Genomic DNA, 22,214 nt, shown 5'->3' on the forward strand with positions numbered 1-22,214 from the left:
AGAATTCATTCCCAGAAACTCGAATTGATTTTCTGAGCCCAGGCCTGTGTAACCATTGGGTCGTTTAACCCCTGACCCATTTGCCAAGTGTCTTTGGCATTTATAGAGAGATTGAAGCATTTTCAGAGAAGGGAGCCCTGCGAAGGAGATGTGTGAATGCAAAGATCATGCCTCAAGGGCCACAAGTTATAATCCCGCCAATGCAAACAAAAACTGGGAACCTAAACAGCCTGTTTGCCACAAAAGAGTGTTAGTTAGTGAAAGAACGGGTCAGTGAAATTCAACATTGGTAATTATATAAATCCTTCAACTTCAGCATCATCTAGAGGTGACAAAATGGGTAAGCAAGTGATAAAGTAGACTCGAACACCAAGGGTGATGAAATGGCAGGCTAAAACCCATTTAACCTTAAATCATCACGCTTAGGTTATGTCCCCTGTTCCTGTTCCCCCACCATGGCCCAGGGATGGGTATGTCCTACTTTCATGTCCAGTAATGAACAAGAGAAAGGATATACTAGTCACTATATCCGCAGATCAATTTACAAAGGCCAAACTTACTCCATACATACCTAGGAAAAGCCAATATTCCACAAAAATTTGTCATACTGCCAGATAAACTCCTTAATGTGATACTGCCAATTGTCAATTCCCACAACTCGAACAAAATCTGAACAGTATGACAAGACAGATCAGTAAATTAAAGTTGAAGCCAAACAATGAGTTTCCTCCCGTTGGTTTTGATCAAATTGCTGCAGTTACTCAGACATACTTTATAATATTGTTGGTCTACCAAGAAAAAAATTGGATTCCTCTATCACCAGCGAGCTAAGGAAACAGTGGAGGATAATGCTAGAGGGTTTGGAGTCGTAACACTTTCCTAATTGTAGGGTTGCTCGAAAAGTGCTCTTGATTAAGACTTCTTTTCCCCCTTTTGACAAGTAAGAGAAAATACTTGATTTTCTCACCATTATAAAACATATCTATCCGAGTGTGAAAAGGACTACACCGGCCTCGCTTTGAGATACTAGTTAAGATCCAGCACGAGCATCAAATCTTGGCATCCAAATCATAGTCAAGTCCATATTTTAACACTAGTCGAGCATCAATTTAAGATATTTCTTGCTAATATTCATGCCTTTTTCAGATGAAGCATTCCTTGTTTGTGTTTTTAGGGTGAGAAATTCACCTTACAAAATTTTTCTTTTGGGCACATGCCTTTTGCCGCTTCTTTTACTCTTTTGTGCCTCTTAATGTTTTTTATTGATGAAGATTAAGTGCTCTAAATCCCCTTTCTTTTAGTAAATATCTTAAGCGCATTTGACTTGTCTAGCTTAATTATATTAGATATACGAACAAATTCATTGATGAAGCCCAAGATTTAAGGCGTCTATTTCTCCTCTCTCTTCTTCGTTCTTTTCTGAGAGTAGATTCTCCACTGATAATGCCCGTGGTGCTCGTATATGGTATTTCTTTTTCTTTCTTTTTTTTGGATTAGTGGTGCCAGTATATGATATTTCCAGTAAACCACGACATCTATTCATTCTTTCTTTCTTTTTCTCCTTTTTCCTCTATCTAAGCTTTCTTTCCCCTTCTATTTCCAATTAATTTTGTACACAGAGATCATATTTATCCAATTTAATACACTAAGAAGAACAATCCCCAAAGTGAATTCACCTCATGCCTTAAGGCATATACCTGGCCTTGTGCTTTGTTTTTCCTTCAAATAATGTTGCACCTACCGCCCCCAATCGAGATCGATTTTACACAGTCTGAATCAAAAGAAGAAAACATTGAAGGGGGAGTGTTAGTCTACTGCATGCTTCCTCGGAATAATAAACACTGTTTCTATTGTGAATCTTCTTTCCAATATAATCGCACTCTTCCCCATTTCGATAAGAATTCTCTACCTTAGAAGTGCTGTAACTCTTCTCCGAGTTGAACTCGCTGAACGTAGGATTTTACTCAAGTCAAGAACACACTTGAAGGATGGTGGTGACCAGTCATAATATCAAATATTGGAAGGAATTTGAGGGGTTGATATATTAGCTCACTAGCTGAGCTAAGTCCTCCTATAGGAAAGTGGTTGGGATCGATAGAACTTATAGCATGCGGCCTCACTGGAATAAGGCCTTATTTTCTCTACCCTTCCCACCTAAAATGCTAGTTAGATTCTTAAAACACCTAAGTTCCACATCTATCACCCAAAGAAGTGATAAGCTTATCTTGTCTCCCACAAGCAGTGGTAACTATATCTAAACTAGCTATAGTATCTTTGTTGAGCTTATTATCCAACTGTGTCATGCATTCTTGCACGCAGCTCCAACAACAGGAATCTTTCTAAAGTACTATGGTACTGACCCCTTCCGAAGACATAACAATCATCATGTTGGGAAGCAATATTTTCCTATTAGCAAACAAGTAAAAGTTTAACATTGAAGAGTAGTTCCATTTCCCTCCACCAACTACATTCCATGTTACTCCTTAGATGATCTGAAAACGTATTTTTCTAGAATATTGATCTCCAAACTTTTCTGCGTTGCCCCTCCTCTAGATTTTTGAGAGCCTTACTACCACTTCCCGAATAGGCTGAATAGTGCAACATGTTCTGCAGATCTCCTATTTACAACAACAACAACAATAACATACCCGGTAAAATCCCACTAGAGTAGAGTGTACGCAGATCTTACTCCTACCCCGAAAAGGGTAGAGAGGCTGTTTCCGGGAGACTCTCAGCTCAACAGGAGAAACAATAATATCAGAAAAGAAACAAGGGAAAAGGCATGTAACAACAAAAGATGTCGTAAAGAAGATTACAACAACGACGGAGTGAAAGTACAATAACACAAAACTATGCAAAACAACAAGGTGAACACAACATAGACCGCTAACAAACCTACACGAAACTCTATCAGACTACTCGGTACAAAGAGGGAAGAACTCTCGACTATCCCCTAGCCTACCACCCTAATGCTCGACCTCCACATGTTCCTATCAAGAGCTATGTCCTCGAATTTGAAGTCGCGCCATGTCCTGCCTGATCACCTCGCCCCAATACTTCTTAGGTCGACATCTGCCTCTTCTCGTACCTACCAAAGTCAACCGCTCACACCTCCTAATCGGTGCATCTAGGTTTCTCCTCCGCATGTGTCCGAACCATCTAAGTCGCGCTTCCCGTGTCTTGTCGTCCACGGGAGCCACGCCCACCCTCTCCCGAATATCTTCATTCCGAATCTTATCCAGCCTAGTGTGCCCACACATCCATCTCAACATCCTCATTTCTGCTACTTTCATCTTCTGGATATGTGAAGTCTTGACTCGCCAACACTCAGCTCCATACAATATGGCCGGTCTAATCACCGCTCTATAAAACTTACCTTTGAGTTTCGGTGGCACATTCTTGTCACACAGGACTCTAGACGCTAACCTCCATTTCATCCACACACCCCAATACGGTGCGTAGCATCCCTGTCGATCTCCCCATCTCCCTGGATAATTGACCCTAAGTACTTAAAACTTTCCCTCTTGAGGATGACCTGTGAGTCAAGCTTGACTTCCAAATCCGCTTCCCCCGTCACGTCGCTGAACTTGCATTCCACATATTCCGTCTTAGTCCTACTCAACTTGAAACCTTTAGACTCTAGGGCCTGCCTCCATATGTCTAGTCTCCCATTAACGCCACCTCGTGTCTCATCAATCAGAACTATATCATCAGCGAACAACATACACCATGGCACATCTCCTTGGATTTGGTGTGTCAGCGCGTCTATCGCCAGAGCAAATAAGAACGGGCTGAGCGTAGATTCTTGGTGTAACCCCATAACCACCGGAAAAGGCTCGGAGTCACCTCCCACAGTCCTAACCCGAGTCATAGCTCCATCATACATATCCTTTGTCGCCCTAACGTAAGCCACCGGCACACCTTTCACCTCCAAACACCTCCAAAGGACGTCCCTAGGGACCTTGTCATATGCCTTCTCTAGGTCAATAAACACCATATGCAAATCCCTCTTCCTATCCCTGATTCCATGTATAGTTCCACCAACCTCCTGATAACGTAGATAGCTTCCGTAGTAGAACGACCCGGCATGAACCCACACTGATTTTCCGATATAGGCAACGCCCTCCTTATCCTCCCTTCCACCACCCTCTCCAAAACTTTTATGGTACAGATCTCCTATTTACTTCACCAAAATCATATCCTACTCAGTTTATTCAAAATCATCCCTATGGTTTGGTCCATTTAAACCAAATAGGCTGAATAGTGCAACATGTTCTACAAGTCTCCTATTCACCTTCTTCGAAATCATTCCCTACTCATTTTATTCAAAATCTTCGCTATGGTTTGGTCCATATAGATTTCCACAAATATTATTGGGATTTGCAGACCCAAATCATAAGATATTTCTAGCTTTTTACTTGGATAAGTATTAAGAAGTTATTCCACATGTTTACAGTTGCAAATAGACTATTCTTGTCTGACTACTCTATTGTTATAAGTACTAAGAGAAAAGTGCTGAGGAAAAAGTATATGGACCTAACTCAACCCAAAAGCTAACTCATGAAGTGATTATTGTCCAAGATCATGTAAAGAGACTACAACCCATACTATCAACCAATATTGACATAATATGACACCACCATTGGACAATGCAATATCACAAGTGGCGTAGTGGGTCGGGCTCAGGGGCGGATCTAGTGAGGCCCGAGGGGGTGGTATGCCACCCGCAATCTTCGGTCGAGATTCTGTATATATATATATATATATATACACACACACACATTCCCTCTGTTCCATTTTATGTGAACCTATTTCCTTTTTGGTCCGTTCCAAAAAGAATGACCCCTGTCTAAATTTGGTAACAATTTAGCTTAAATTTACAATTCTAACCTTAATGAAAAGTTTTTATAACCACACAAATACTCTGGGGCCCTTCTGAATTGTTTAGGACCACAAATTCGAAAAGTATTTATTTTTTCTTAAACTCCGTATATAGTCAAATAGGTTCACATAAATTGGAACGGAGGGAGTGTATATATATATATATATGTGTGTGTGTAAGAAATCATTTATATACTTAAAGCGCCACCCCTCGTAACAAATGATACAAAGGTGCCGATGGCAAAAGGTAGGAGATTCCATCTTGGTGGTGAATTATTGAACCCCATTGGCAACAGTAACATTTTTTAACCTTTTGGCTTGCTACATCATGTTAAATTTTCTATCATTATATATTCCATTCTCTTTTTTCTTCTTCTGTAATTAATATTAACTACCTTACTTTATTTGTTAACTTGTGACTTTCTTTTTCCGTCTCTTATTAGTTAAGTATTTACCTTTTTCCACACAAAGTTAAAATAACATCTTCTTTTGCAAAATCTTTGCTCTATCATAACTATAGTACTATATTTTTCCGTTCAATCGATTTATATTACATATCAAAAAAACAAATAATCCGAATTGAAGTCCAAAGTTGCTCAAACCGATAAAATATTTGCTCTTTCTAAATGTATAAACAACAACACATAGACGTTCAAATCTTTATGGCACCCGGAAAGCTCCAAATCTTGAATCCGCCTCTGGTTTGGCTTGATACCATATTGAGAAAAATAGACCTCGGACCTAATTCAAACTCAAAAGATAGCTCATGAGGTGAGGTTTGTCCAATATCATATAACAACTCATACCCTCAATTTCTCTTTAAGATAAGAATCAATCCAAAGGTGAACTAAAAATATAATTTTTTTGAAAAAGCATGAAATTTTATAGAATAATTAGGCTTTCATCTTACCTTCTATTTGCGAGGAGAAGGAAAAAAAATATAATGAACTAAAGATGGGTTATGCAATTTCCCTTTTGTACACACACACTTCAGAATTACCCGAAGCTCCAATAAAGAAAGGAACAACAAATAGACAGAAAACAAAAGGGACGAAGAACAGTAAAAAAGGGTTGCTTAGGAAAAGGAATTTAAATAAAACAAGTTACAATATGAGACTTAAGTTCAAGAACCAGATAATCACCCAATTATAGCGTATAGTTCCTGTTGTTTCCTCTATTATATAAATCCAATGTACACAAAATATAACAGCGAAGCATTTCCGTGTTTAGAATTTTTGAAAAAGAAAAAAATAAATAAACATAGGAAGGAGTGAAGATCACATACCTGCAACTCCAGGTGAGAGTGGCGAACAAAGTGAGCAGTAGATGCCCATTTTACCGACGAAGACGCAATATTTAAAATTTAGCATCTAGAACCTTTTCAGTTTCAAAAAACCGCTACTTTTGCCCAAAGTTTAGATAAATGGCAAACTAAGAAAGTTTTCCATTTCTAGGACTTATTACAGTTTTGGTTAATAGCATGTTCACCAAGCATTTTGGAAACTAAAAAAGTTATACAAGATATCATTTTTCCTTTTGTTTTAACAATATTTAAATTGATTAAACAATTTAATATACATTTTAATTATAAAGAATAAACTTTTTATATTACTTTAAATGACATGAGTATATATCCAAAAGTGTGGCATATGTTATACCATAATTTTCAAAAGTCTTTCTTTCTTTCTTAACTTCATGTAGTCAAACACCTTCATATAAATAGTCAAATGACCACCCCAAAGGCTTCGAACTATCATAATCTACTTTTACTTGGGATGATCTTCATGCAACCAAACACCAAGAATGTGACAGGAAATGGTTCAAAAACTAAGCTTCTGATAGCAAATGGTGCGGAAACAAGAAAACTGAAGAGGTATGAGACAGCATATGGTGCAAACACTAGGCTACTTTAGTTTTTGAAGATGATCCTTTCGACATTGAAATCTGGCGAATTTCACGCAAATGAAAACTGTACTCTTTGAACATAAGTTCGCATTGGTAGGCAGCCTGCAGTTCAGGAACTTTTGCTTCATATCTGGTAACATACTTCTGTAAGAAGTACTTTTCCCTAATCATTAATATAGTGGATAGCTTGCCAGCTTCTGGAACAATGCCTCTTGACCATAAAACTTGCATGACAGAACACCTTGGAATAACCCTCCTTTTCAGGCTACGCAATAGAAAAGCCGGTCTTTGTGACAGGTGTGACGGGCTCAAATGGAGTCTATCAACATAGAATGCCACAAGTGACCTGATATTCTCCTCAGTATAAAACATGCAAGTCGGCTGTGATCTGAAAATATTAAGGATCTCGTCGTCTGAAAAGCCCACACTTCTGTAGGTTTCCAATTTCCTTTCCAGATTGGAGTGACTAACTTTCGACATTGTGGTAAAAGCTATCCTAAACGCTGGAGAAGTAACATCAAACCCCATTTCCTTGAGTCTCAAGCCAACCGCACTCATTTTTTTGGGATTTATGGTCAAGATAATTGGAGATTTGAAAATAAACTCTGAAACTTGAGAATCAGGAATACCAATTTGGTGTAATACCTGTACAGTCTGCTTCCAATTATGAGAGATCTTACGACTAAGGATTTGTGGACTTCGTCTGACGGCATCCATTGCTTGCACTTTACTACCCATGAAAGTCTTCAGGGAATCAAAGGATGGAGTCAGTAGTTTCCTTATGCTACTGAGGAGTATGTTGGGGTTATAACAGATAATCTTACTGCATTCATCTTCAGAAAAGCCAATTGATTGCAAGAACTTCAACTTGGGCTTTAGGGTTTTGTCCACCTTTGATGCTAATAAACGAGGGCGCATTCTAACTATTTTCTTCACTTGGGTTGCAGAAAACCCATGGTTTTGGAAGAAGTCAACTACAGCTGAAACTTCTAAACATGCATGAGTGTCTAATTGGACTATTTTTGCTTCACTAATGATGGTTTCTTTTGATAAACCATGTGACTTCCTGCGACACAAGCTAATGAGTGACTTGCTCTCGTCATTTGTGATGTTGCTGCTACAGTTAGTTGACACAAACTGCACGAAGACGCTGCTTATCCTGATCTTTGTACACAAGTGTCTTTGGCATTTATGCAGAGATTGAAGCATTTTAAGAGAAGGGAGCCCTGTAAAGGAGATGTGTCAATGCCAAGATTATGCCTCAAGAGCCACAAGTTATTAGCCTAAGAATGCTAACAAAAACTTGGAACCTAAACAGCCTGTTCGCCAACAATAGTGTGTGTTAGTGAAAGAATAGGACAATGAAATTCAACATTGGTAATAAATACTAATAATGGAAATCATCCAAAATTCAGAAAATGTTAATACTCCCCAAAAAATTGTCATATTGTCAGATAAACTCCTTAAAATCTACAGACGCATAAGAAGTAGGGGTAGGTGTTCAGGCAGTTCAGCTTGGATATGAAAAGTTTGGTTTGAATTTTCAGTTTTTGGATTTAAGAAATTACAATCCAAATTGATTTGTCTAGCTTAATTATTATATTTAGAAATATGAACACACTCATAGGTGAAGCCGGGGATTTTGTAGCCTCTACCTCTCCTCTCCCCCTCATTCCTTTTTGAGAGTAGATTCTCCACTGATAACACCCTGTGCTCGTATAGTGTATTCATTTTTTCCCTCTCTTTTTTTTGAGAATTGGTGCTCGTATATGAAATTGCAGTCAACCACGACATCTATTCATTCTTTCTTCTGTTTTCTTTATCCTCTATCTATTTTCTTTCCCCTTATATTTCTTATCAATTCTGTATTTTTAGATCATATTTATCTATTTAATACACTAAGAATAATAATCTCTTAAATACGTTCACCTCAAGCCTTTAGGCATACACCTTGCCTTGTGCTTTTGTTTTTCATAACATGCTACAAACCTAAGCGTCCAATCACGAGCAATTTCACATATTCTGAACCAAAAGAACAAAATAAAGTAAAAGGAGGAGTGTTAGTCTACTGCATGCTTCCTCAGGCTAAAGAATAATAAGCACTTCTTTTATAACCGAGAAATTCCCAAGGGCTAGTGGCTCTCGGTTTGAAACTTGTAGATAGTAAGCACATCCCTCTACCCTTCTCACTTAAATATCAGGTTGTTGTTTGTGGCACGATTTGAACTCGTGACTGCACATAACCCACAGATCAAGCAATGCACTCTTATCATTAGACCAAAACCCTGGGGCAAACACTATTTCTGTTGTGAATCTTCTCTCTAGTATAATCCCACTCCTCACATTTCAATAGGGAATTCTCCCATCTTAGAAATGTTGTAACTCCTCTCTGAGTTGAAGTCATTGACTATAGGGTTTTACTTAATTCAAAACACACTTGATGGATGGTGTGATCCATCATAATATCAAATATTTTAAGGAAAGTGAGCGGTTGATACATTAGCTCATAGCTGAGCTAAGTCCTCCGGTCGGAAAGTGGTTGGAATAAGAACCTTATTTTCTCTATTCAGAGTCTTAAAACTCCCAAGTCCCATCATTTATCACCCAAATAAGTAATAAGCTTATCTAACCTCTCACGCGATACATCTAAACGAAGCTTCAAACATACTTTGTTCAGCTTATTATCCAAATATGCCATCCATTTACTTATATGCAGCTCCAACGACAGGAATCTTTCTAACGCACTATACTCCTGGCCCCTTCCGAAAACGTAGCAATCATCCTATTGGGAAGCATGTTTCCTATTAGCAAACAAATACTATAAGTTTACCATTAAAAGTGGTTCCATTTTCCTACAGCAACAACATTCCATGTAACCCATTTGATGATTTGAAAACATCTTTTCCTAGAATATTGGTCTCCGAACATTTCTGTTTTGCCTCTCCTCTAGGTTTAAGAGAACCTTACTAGCACTTCCCAAATAGGCTGACAGCAGTAAAAGAGTTGCTCAATAAAAGGAATTCGGATAAAATGAAAAATAAAATAAAATAAGAAAAAAACAGTTAAATTATGCTCGACAACCAGATAAGCACCAAATTATAGCACATAATTCCTGTTGTTTCCTCCATTATGTAAATCAAATTTACACAAACTTGAACAATTTCCCAAGTTTCGAACTTTTACAACTGAAAAAATAAATTACATAGGGATGAGTGAACATCGCATACCTGCAATGTAAACAACTCCAGTTATTAGTGAGAGTAGGGGACGAGTAAGCGGCGGTGCCTATTTTGCGGTCGAAGACCAAATATTCAATTTTAGCATTCAGATCCTTTCGAATTTTACAAACTGCTATTTTGCCCCGAAGCTCATATGTATGGCAAACTGCGCTAAAAATCCTCCTCCAAGGCTCTGAATACTACCGTTTTATCTTTTGTTTAAATAGGGGTGTTCAAGCGGGCAAGTGCACCAAAAAATTGCTGATATCTCAATAGCGGTATTGAATTTTTTCCCCCTTCTCTTATGTCATGGGTAACCTTTTGTCCCTGTTTGCTCCATGGGCAACCTTCAAGCAATGGGGTAAAAGGGAAAAGTTCAAGACTACCAACTTTCAAGGCTATTTTAGTAAATCGCCGTAAGTGCACAGATAGCCATGTGAAGGACCATTATTTAGATATAGAGTCCGTTTGACTTAGCTGATTTAGAGTAGCTGATAAGCATTAGGTGTTGATAAGCACTTTTAAGTGCTGAAGCTGATTTAAAAAATAAGCAGTTACGTTGGATAAAAGTGCTGAAATTAATAATAAGCAGTTGAAGAATTGGGTATACGAAGAATTTTATTTTAAAAAGAAGTATTTTAGAGATAGAATAGTAAATATTTTGGTCAAACCTAAAGTGCTTATAAGCTGAAATTTGATAAGTTGGGGGAGACCAACTTATGACTTTTGGCTTATAAGCAGTTAACTTATAAGCACTTTTAATTTTACCAAAGGCGTAGATAAGCCAAAAAGTACTTATAAGCCAGTTTGATCAGCTTATAAGCTTAGCCAAACACTCTCATAGTCAAAAATTACAAAATATTTGCTATTTATTTATAGCATGTTTGGCCAAGTTTCTACAAGCTGAAAAGTTGTTTTTTTTAAACATTTCTTTTCTCCTAAGTTAAAGTGTTTGGCCAAGCTTTTAGAAGAAAAAAAGTATTTTTGAGTAGAAACAGTTTTGGAGAAACAAAAAAAAAGTAGCTTCTTCCCAGAAGCACTTTTGAGAAAAATACACTTAAAAGCACTTTTTAATAGTTTGGTCAAACATTAATTGTTGCTCATAAGTGCTTTTCAAATTAATTAGCCAAACACAAATTATTTTTCATCAAAAGTACTTTTGAAAAAACACTTTTCAAAATAAGCTGATTTGACCAGCTTGGCCAAACAAGCTATTAGTCGTGTGAGAATCAACTTTATAGCCTGTTTGGCCAAGCTTCTCCAAGCCAAAATCACTTTTTTCCCAAAGTTGAAGTATTTGGCCAAACTTTTAGATGAAAAAAATTGCTTCTGAGTAGAAGCAGAAGCAGAAAAAAAGTAGCTTCTCTCGAAAAACACTTTTTTGAAAAGCATTTTTAAGAAAAATACACTTAAAAGAAATTTTTAAAAATTTGGTCAAACATTAATTGTTGCTCAGAAGTACTTTTCACATAAATTAACCAAACACAAACTACTAAAAAGTACTTTTAAGAAAAAACATTTCTCAAAATAAACTAATTTTTACAGTTTGGCCAAATGGGCTATTAGACCCTACATGATCGAGTTGACAGAGTTTCGAATATACGGGTCTAATTGGGCTTGCCAAATCTTAACTTCAAGACTCATTTATATGTCTTTTTGAACTTTAGTTTCAATGAAATTCCAACTTAGAGCCCGACTTCACACTAATGGAATGTGTGATCATTTTATCTAAAAATGTAAGTTATTAAAGTAAGCATATTTTTATTTGCGTGATTATATTTTTAATACGCCCTCGCTCATGGGGGTTTGATTTTATTTATTTATTAAGCCAAGCATGTCGATTTTTTCTATAAGAGTGGGAGTGAGACTCGAAACCATAACCTCTATTGAAGTGTGTGATCATATCGTCCAAAAACTTAAATTGCTTGATAAAGTGCATTTTTATTTACTAACTGTATAGGTCAAAATCTGAGTGTAGTGGTGGTCCTCAAGAGGAATGATAAGGGGTCGACCAAGCTGTAATTATGCCTGTGGGGCGAGATAGCAAAGAGCACATCGGCCATCGTCGGGGTCAAATTTTCAGAAAGCGTACATCATAGAACAAGCATTGTGTTCGAGCAGACGATGAAAGGTACAGTCATAAGAAAGTACATCGGTCAAATACCATTGGATAAAAGGGAAAGGAACTATATATATAGGGAGAGAGCTTACAGAAGAAGAGGGATTTTTCGCAGGAGAGCAACCACAATAGAGGAATCAAGAGGAATCTTTTGTTTATCAACAGTTACCTCCTTTCCCTTTCTTTGCTCCCATGATTATGATGCATCTATGCTCTGGATGTAAGCTCATCTCTCATGTTTGATGTACGATTATCACATTAATAAATCTTATACATTCTTACTCTTCTTTCATTTCGCACTTTATATGCTTCGATCTGAAATTAAATATGTTTGGTCAAGATTTACCTTCTTTATTATCAATAATTAGTTCAACAAAAGAGTTTTAAACTTTTTGCTCAAATAATCTGGCGTCGTCTGTGGTAATTTCTTAGTTTCCTTCAGATCTAGAACCGGCAAAATGCAACCACCCACTCGAGAGAGTGGTAAATAAACCTTACATGCTAATCTAGGTCAGGCTGCTACATAAAAGTAGAAGTTATAACCAATATCTACGCAAAACCCACATTCGCCTGTAGCGATAGGTTTAGCATGATGTACGCACGTTCAAAATAGGATCACGGTCATCTGGCATAACCACATCCCCATTTGACACATTCACCTTGTACATTAACCTGCGTTCCCACCCTTTCGCGATAGAACGACAGCTTGTTGCGTGGTCCTTTGAAAGAATGGGTGCATCCTACCCTACTTTCACATTCTCCCACACATCGGATGGTCCATGAACGAAGTATGACATGTCTCCCTTGTTGTGGGTACAAATCGAACGATATCAGACCGTGACTCGATGTCAACACTACATCAAGTGAGGTGGGCCCAACCCGCGCAAAGCTTAGATGCTGTTAAAAATGGAGCTGAACACAACTGCCAAATCTAAAACCACCATTCCATCAACTATTCGAACACTAGGAAAAGCGAGCAACGCTACAACACCGCCCCCCTTCGCCGACCTGTTGGATCGAGGTACGGAAAATTTCATTTTGGTTTACCCTATGTTGGTTTACAGGAACGCGAGCGCCCGCACGGGCAAGCGAGAAAAGGAGCATTCCAACTGGAAACAATGGAAGGAAAACCACTATAAAATAATTGAAATGTCGTCCACCTCAAGTACTTCAACTTCTGAAAAAGAACACCCCTCAAGTCGTACTCTTTTTCCCTCACTCGGTTTTCGTCCCCAATTGGGTTCTCGGGGAAGTTTTTAATGGGGGCGATGAAGGGGATGTCTCGAATTTTAAGTATGATTCATCACCCCTCATGTTGACTACTTCCCCAGAACGGGCGATGAAGGGACTAGATACATGGGAACTTCTCCAATATATGTATGAAACGAACATGTATAGCATTCTCTAGTGAGTGAAACATCAACATTATGTACTCCCCATCAAGGTATTCTCTAATGCAAGCAAAATTAAGCAAACTGGGACTCACCTAGGAAACGCATCGTATTCTCCAATGCAAGTAAAATTGAGCAACTGGGACTTGCCCACGAAAGGCAGAAGCTAAGCAAAACTGGGACTCCCCCAGGGAACTCCCAATATTCTCCAGAAAAAATAAAACTGAGTACGCCAGGATCTACCCCGACGTATACACAAACAATACGATGACCTGTGATTCTCTAAAATCTAACAATGAAACAACAGGTTAAAATTTTGACCTTAAATCAAAATAACGCCCCTACGGCCAAAGGTCATCGCCAAAAGAAGGATTCGACCTCGCTCAAATCACAACGGGTTAAAATTTTGACCTTAACTCGAAATAACACCCCTATGGCCAAGGGCCATCACCAAAAGAAGGATTCAACCTCGTTCGAATCACAACGGGTTAAAATTTTGACCTTAACTCGAAATAACACTCATACGGCCAAAGGCCATCGCCAAAATAAAGATTCGACCTCGCTCGAATGACAATGGGTTAAAATTTTGACCTTAACTCGAAATAATACTCCTACGGCCAAGGGTCATCGCCAAAAGAAGGATTCAACCTCGCTCGAATCACAACGGGTTAAAATTTTGACCTTAACTCGAAATAACACCGCTACGGCCAAGGGCTATCGCCAAAAAAAGGATTTGACCCCGCTCGAATCACAACGGGTTAAAATTTCGACCTTAACTCGAAATAACACCCCTACGGACAGAGGCCATTGCCAAAAGAAAATTTTGACCTCGCTCAAATTATGCGGATTGACATTTCGGTCTTACTCGAAATAACGCCTTGGTGGCCACCAGTCATCGTCAAACAAAAATTTTTGTTTTTCAAACTTGTCCAAATGAGTCAGAAATTGATTTCACTCCAAGTTCCAAGTTCGACCTCGCTCGAATACATATAAAAAAGTCAACTTCGCCTAAATCAGCAAGTGAGTTCAATCCCCCTCGAATGATTCAAGTTGAAACCGACTTAGTCCGAAACAACGCATCTGAGTTCAACCTCGTTTGAATCAGAGGTGATTCCGCCTAAAGCAAAAAATTAAAAGTCAATCTCACCCAAATATGCAAACTCGAAGAAACTCCATTTGGACTCACACGATGAGACCCTACTCGGTCCGGTTAAAATCGAATTCCTAAAACGAGAACCCAAGGATTCACCTTACAAAAATTCGAAGGTCTACGCCAAAACAAAAAATGAAAAGCAAGGGGAAGGGAGAGAAATTCAAAGGACGTACAACGACGAAACAACCCTTTTATTTATATACGTGTGCAACGGTCGCACCTTACACATGGCCAAAACAGGCCCAATATAATTTTTTTTTTAAAAAAGAGAAAGAAAAAACAAAACAAAAAGCATATACTAAGGCAACAACTTTTCACTCGGCGTCATCACCGCCATTCTCCCTATAATTATCTCCAAGAAATTTCTCCTCAACATCAGCATCCTCGCCGGCCTCTGGTGTCACATGGTCGTAGCAGCAGTTGACACGAGCCTCTCGTGCCTTTGTCCAGGCTCCTTCATAAACGGCCTTAGAAATATTGATTGCCTCCCAAAAACTCTTATATATGTCCTGTTGAGCCTCGGCATGAACCCAATGTTCGTTCAAGTGGCGAGGAACAACGGTAGAGGAAGATTCAACTTGGGCCAACAATTGTACCTTTTCAGCCTCGAGTACAGCGACCTGATCTCCCAAGTTTGAAGCTTTCCGGTCAATTTCGCTAATATGCTCTTCAAGCCTCGCCTCCCTTAGCATGGTTGTTGCTCTCTCGGATTCTTGCTCGGATTGAAGGACACGGATAGTGTCCTCCAATTCCGCCGCCCTTGCTGAGGCCAATGCCCGATCACTCTCGGTGCTCTCCAACTCACACACTTTCCTCTCCAACTCGGCTAACTTCCCCATCCATTCTGCACTCAAAGCCTCAAGCTCACTATTCCTGCGAACGGACTACATTATCTCCTAATCCCATTTCTCCAGCTCCTTCCCGAGAGATTAATTGTCGGTGCTCGCCCTAAGCCGCTCATGCATCTCACGACACTTGTTGAGGTAGCATCAATACTTTTCCAGCATCATCAGAAAAAAATTGGCCCTAGTATCGGCCCTGCGAGCACTTTTGATCTCCAGCATGTAAGACTGCAAGCAAAAAAAAAGAGTCGGTAAAGGCCAAGGCCGCTAAAAAAAAGGACCACAAAAAAAACAAAGAGGAGAAACTTACCCTCAGGCCCATAGCGGCCACTTCATGCATTAAATCGATGTCGCTGACGTCCCGAAGAGCCTCACATTCTACGGCGGACCATAGAAGGTCAAACTGCGGCACCAAACCCTCAGTGTCCCCTAGAAGATTAAGCTCTGATGGAATCTCAAGTATGTTGGAGGGACCTCCCGCTCTTACCACAGTATGGGTAAAGCCCTTCTCGAACATCCTGACATCATCAGGATCAAGGTCGGAGTCAGACTCGTATTTATCGACCATACACCCTTTCCCCTCTGTGCGGCCGAAGAAGAAGCTCGATTCGGTCCAGATGATGAAGGCCCGCCCAAAACGGCAATAGTGGCCTCAGGACCCTCACTTCCAGTCGCAATAGTCTGTTGATCGTTCACGATGGCTGAAGCCTCTGTCGTCGGGTTGGCCTCTACCGCCCGGTTGGCCTCTGTGGTCGGGTTAGTGTCACCACCAATTTTAGATAGCGCCAAAGGAAAGTCGCCCCCTAAAGATGCTTCAGCTAAAGGAGCCACTTCGGATGCCACTCGCCGTCTCTTCGACGGACCCTCTCCACTATCAGCACGGCAGAATCAACCATTGAGCAGGCAGTAGGAGCCGGAGTTTCGGGTTGAGGAATAATTTCCATGCGGACGACCCCGGTCGTAGGTACAAATTGAGTAGCTCTCGATGTAAGCCGGGCATCAGACCTCGGTGCGGGCCGGGCAAAAGGTGTCGGTTGATGGAACGCGAGTGGAGGAGCCATCGCCCTTTGCACTCTCCTTGTTAACGTAGAAAAACGATCATGTAAGCAACAAGAACAAATTACAAGGCAAAAATAAGGAAACTGCAATGAGCCGACTTACCAGTGAGGGGCTTATGCCCGTATCTCTCATAGAAGGACGCCCACTCACAGACCCCCGCCGTATGGGGAAGAATAACATTAACCCACTCGCGGATGTCTCAACGGGCGGGGGAGACAATCTCTCAGCTGCTAACACAGAAAACAAATTAGCAATGCCACCTAAAGAGAAACGGCCGGCCACCGCCTCGAGAGGAGTCGTAAATTAAACAAAATAAACTTACGAGCGAAGTTCCACGTCTCAGGAAACCCTGTGGGGTCCGCCACAAGGTGCTCGTCCTTACGAAGAAATAACTCTACCAGAAACAACGATTAGCCTTGTCGTCCATCTTCAACACCAAACTCTTTGTTCCTCGGTGGCGCATGTGGATCATCGAGCCTCGAATAAGTTGGGGGGAAAAAATATTAAGCATATGCCCCAAAGTTACCTCTCGACCGGTGAGCTCTACGTACTTGAGCAACATGAGGAAGAGTTTGTACACGTACGGCGAAAGCTAAGCCAGGCACACTTCATAGAAGCGGCAGAAGTCTATCACTAGGAAGGGGAGCGGAAGCGTATACCGAACAACAAAAGGATACGCGTAGAATGCGCAGTACCATGGGCGGTGCAGATGCACAATGTTCGTTCCCATCGCCTGTACCATTTCAATGTGATTCAAAATTCCCCACTTGGTCTTGAGCGCCGCAATCGCCGCTTCATCCATTGTAGATGACGCAGGGTCCGACTCTTTTCTGGCGGGGCTGTTAAAATCATTCCATAATTTCCCCGGACGGGGCAATATTTCAGCCAATGTTGGAACCCCCTCATCTTCCGCCGCCTCCGCTCCTTCTCCGAGAACAGGTGCATCATTTTTCGGCACTGGAGCTTCGACGGGTCTGTCAGTGTGGGAAGAAGTACCAGCCATTTGTCTCGATTAATCGGAATAAATGAGTAAGAGAAAGGGCGAGAGAAGATGGTGGCGTCAATTTCTGACTGACAGGAGAATGAACTTAGAAATTTGAAATATTAAAGAAGGTAAAGGTTTGCAAAACTCTTCTGATAAGTCGAAAAGTGTAGCAATAGAATGGTGTTCTCCCCTATTTATAGGAACATAAATGTCATGAGCGGGAAACCCAAGAGCCTCTAATCAAAACTGATAGGGCACGAGAAACGATACGATTCCTGGGAAACATGCACCATAATGACAGTGGTTATTCATGATGCATCGAATCAATACAACGGTTCAACTCCGAATAGACGTAACGGTCCGATGGTATCACTGAAGCGTCATGCCGCCACCTCGACCTAAGGGCCTCGCTCAAGGCGTAAACATTCATATTTCTCCTAACTTACGAATCGACAGAGTCCGCCCGTTAAGCCCACTAAGAGGCAACCTCGACGGGCGGAGGGACTAACTGTATGAGTCAAAATCTGACTATAGTGGTCGTCCTCAAGAGGAATGATAAAGGGTCGACCAAGCTGTAATCATGCCCGTGGGCCGAGATAGCAAAGAGCACCTCGGCCATCGTCGGGGTCAAATCGTCGAAAAGCGTACATCATAGAACAAGCGTTGTGTTCGAGCAGACGACAGGTATAGTCGTAAGAAAGTATATCAGTCAAAGACCATTGGAGAGAGCTCATAGAAGAGGAGGGATTTTTCGCAAGAGAGCAACCACAATAGAGGAATCAAGAGGAATCTTTTGTTTATCAACAGTTATCTCTCTTCCCTTTCTTTGCTCCCATAATTATGATGCATCTCTGCTCTTGTAACACTCCTCAAATTTATAAAAGTTTCGCGACACACTAATTATATAATTAAATTATTATTATTATTATTATTATCTTGCATATAGTGAATATATATATATATATATATATATATATATATATATACACACACAATTAGAGAAACATTAATAATTTTAATGTTAGTAATTACTAAAAGTATGTATAATTAAATACTACTTAAGTCATCAAAAAAGGGGGGGGGAAGCACGTGCCAAGTAAGCCCATAAATGGTTGTTGGACCAAACATAATAGCCTCACAGAGGCGTGAATACCTTACCAGAAGCAAATAGAATTCTGTTTGCTCGAGAAACAGAGGCAGCAACTATTCACGCAGGGCAACGAAAATTCTAGGGTTCTTCATAACTCACTTTTTGTTTACTCAGGTATATAAAATTTCCTATTCTCAATTACCCTACAGTAGTAATAGGTAAGAGTTGAATAGTTAATTCCCTTCTTTCTCCATATCAACAATAAATTTCATGTTTAGGCGTTAAACTTTAAAATTGATTAAAATGCACTGGTTATTGTAGAATCAATTGTTTGAGTGGTGTCAATTGGACTGGGGCCTGCGTATTGGCTCGAGAAGTTTTGAGGTGAGTTGATATAACCCTTTACTAAAGTGGTTTAACTTACAAAAGCACGCATACAAGGTGTTTGATGAATTGCTTAAAAGAGTTTATATTTACTTAATTGGAGCGAGTGAGTACCTATTAACTTAGAATTGTTCTAGCAAAAGTTTAGATGATTTATTATGATATATGTGCATAAATTTTCAGATTTTTGTGTTATTCTTATATGCTATTTTTATGTTAAAAATTTATGAAAAAGCAAGAATCTTTAGAAACTCTTTAACATGTTTATTTCATTCTTATGTCATGCTTTACATTTAAGGATATCAGCATGAGCATGTACATGATGTTCTATAAAGAAAAGATTTAGACTTGAAAAGTCACAAGAAGAAGTTTTAGAAAGAAAAGATTTTTGGGAGTATCCTTTATTCCGAGAAGGGGTCATCGTCCAGGCCGAAGGTCCTGACCAAGGCGTTGACTTCCTGAAATGACTTGTGCCAAAGTAGGGAGCACGCGAGTCGAGGGTCTCGTTGCTGAGAATTTACTTAGCCAAGCTAAGATATGATACATGAGCACTGAGGACCAGGAAGCGAGTGGCACCTCGTGGATTGGGCCTATTCGATCAGGTTGGGATCGAACCCGTGCCGGTCACACGGTGACTGAGATAGAATTAAGTCAGGATAGTTGGAACTCCCAAAGTGTAAAGTGAAGTATTTTTTTTATAAGAAAGAAAAAGAAAAGAATTTCTTTTAGAATATTCATAAACTGCTATTATGCAATTATTTAGAATTATTCTTTGTTGGCCCAAGTAAAGGTTAGTTTTGAAGACTGACAAAGGAACTCAGGATGAACCAGGCCATCCCTCAGGTGCACAAAAACGGGTAGATTCGAGCATGTGGGTTGCATGTGAAGGAGATAAGCTTAACTTGGTGTATTTAATATCTTCTAATCAAAAAGGTTGCATAATTGATAAGGAGAAGGACTCCTTAATCAAAGAGAACACTATCCAAGATAGGGAAGGAGTTAGAAGTTGAAATCAACTAGAACTCTTCCACCAAAGAAGAGTTGCATCAGAACTCTAATTATTTCTTCATCTACTAAATCTATAAATTGCAGGATGTTCTCACATTACAAGTGTTGCACAAAAACGCATAAGTTAAACGTGAATTGGGAGCAAAATAGCAAGGCCTTTTGCAAACAGTTCGTGTGTGATTCAAGTGTGAAAACCTGAAGCTACATGAACTAGATTGAAAAACCAACTCCATAAAGAGTTTTATGTGTCTTTCTTTATTTCTAGTTCAATTGTAGTATGTGTTTTCATATTGTACTTTTCAGCTTTATCTAGAAGTAATTGTAATAGGTACTTTGAGTATTCAAGTTAGAGTTAACTTGAAGTTGTCACAACAGTTAGAGGCTGGTTGCTACAATGGGATTAGAGGTAATCCTTAGGTTTACAAAGAGTTTTGTAAATACTGTTTTGGCTCAGTGATTTAGTGAAGTGTTGGGGAAAATCCTACTGAGTAGTAGGTCGTGGTTTTTTCACCTTTTAAGCTGAGTGTTTTCCATATAAAAATACTTGTGTTCTTTATTTTCTGTATTTATTATTCCGCAAACAATAGTAGTTGGAACACCTAGAAGAACCAGGTTCTTCTATAGTTCGGTTAAGAGAAAATTGGGTACCACACAAATTACCCCCCCCCCTCTTGTGTGGTATTGACGCTTAAAACATCATTTTTATAAGCTTTATGTTTTACATTCATTTAGAATCTTTGCTCATAATGTATATGTTAGTAAGTTACGCCCCCTGTTGTTAAGACTCACTGAGTACAATGGATGGTACTGACGTTCTCTTTTGGGAACCTACGTTGGTTTGTAGTACAACGTAGGAACCAGATTTGCAAGCGATCAGGCTACGAGTTAGGACTTCCTTTTCTTCCAATGCTATTGGTGAGCTCCGCTTTTGGTCGTGGAGTATTTCTTAGAGTCATCTTTATTTAGTTATTTCTTTGTTACTTAGAGAACTGGTCAGGAAATCTCATGTTCTGAGCAGTGCGTCAGTTTATTAGTAGAGGCTTCATAGACATAGTCGCTGGGTTAAGATTCAGATGTTTTTGATAATAACTTAGCAGTAATTCAGTAGTTACTACGAATAAAGTTTTGGAGTTGATTTATTTAAATATTTAAATTAATCAAAAGTATTTGGTTAGAGTATTGTCTTGTTGCATATAAAGTTAGAGTTATAATAGATTTGATAAGTAGAGATGGTTCGCTCGGTCATGTTTAGTGATTGAGTGTCGGTCCCGGCTTGTTCAGAAAATGGGTCGTGACAAATTTGGTATCAGAGCCTCAGGTTTATGGAGTCCTAGGGGTCTATGAAGACGTGTTAGCAGAGTCTTGTTTATGTGTATAAAGCGCGCCATACTTATAAACAGGAGGCTACAAGCATTTAGGAAAAATCTTTTTTTTTCATACTTTAGATCGTGCAGTAGAGCCTACCTCTAAGAAATTATCTAATGTATTCTTTTCTCCAAAACTCGCAGAAATGGCTCGTACTCGCAACTCTGACACCGACACTCAGGATGCTGCTCAAGAAACTATTGCTACCATTGTGGCTCAAGGCAAAACTAAAAAGGCTCCAACTCAGAAAAGGAAAGGTAAATCCATTAAGGGTGTTCAAGTACCCCGGGTTGAACATGAAGAAGGGGTGGAGCATGATGATTCAGTACCTCAGGATCTAGTGCCACCCCCAACAGCAGCTCCGGCTCAGGAAACTATATCTCCCGAAGTGGGTCAGATGTTTAATGTTGTCAACAGTGCTATGGAGATGTTTAAAACCTTTATGGCCAACCAGAACGAGAGAAGAGATGATATTCCACCTCAATCAAATAGACAGAACAATTCTGAGTCCTCAAGAGTGAATGAATTTTTAAAGTTGAGTCCTCCAGTGTTCCATGCATCTATAGTTGATGAAGATCCAATGTTGTGGCTGGAGGGTTTCAAGAAAGGCCCTCCGAGTGATAAAAGCATTTGATGATAAAGTTGTGGAGCTGGCTGCTTACCAGCTTAGAGATATGGTTGGCGCTTGGTTTGAGATGTGGGAAAAGGAAAGAGATGAAGATGATGGTCCGCCTACTTGGGAAGAATTTGAAGAGGTCTTCATGGCTAACTTTATCCTAGAAGAGGATAGGGAAGCTAAGGCTACAGAGTTCGA

General features: G+C 39.7%; 1 protein-coding gene across 2 annotated transcripts; it reads right to left on the bottom strand.

Annotated features, from left to right (window-relative positions):
• Positions 1 to 6,597: 6,597 nt before the first annotated feature.
• Positions 6,598 to 10,366, bottom strand: LOC107792767 (uncharacterized). 2 transcript variants are annotated; one of them, XM_016614997.2, is made up of 2 exons: positions 10,014 to 10,366; positions 6,598 to 8,012 (listed from the first exon to the last, which is right to left on the bottom strand). In XM_016614997.2, exon 2 carries the CDS (start codon positions 7,993 to 7,995, stop codon positions 6,781 to 6,783), a length of 1,215 nt encoding a protein of 404 aa, XP_016470483.1. In that variant the 5' UTR covers positions 7,996 to 8,012; positions 10,014 to 10,366; the 3' UTR covers positions 6,598 to 6,780. The 2 variants fall into 2 exon arrangements, with proteins under 2 accessions (XP_016470483.1, XP_016470484.1); XM_016614998.2 differs by having other exon boundaries at positions 6,598 to 8,105.
• Positions 10,367 to 22,214: the final 11,848 nt, after the last annotated feature.

Source organism: Nicotiana tabacum, chromosome 3 (assembly GCF_000715075.1).
Source record: "Nicotiana tabacum cultivar K326 chromosome 3, ASM71507v2, whole genome shotgun sequence".
Taxonomy (NCBI): Eukaryota; Viridiplantae; Streptophyta; class Magnoliopsida; order Solanales; family Solanaceae; genus Nicotiana; species Nicotiana tabacum.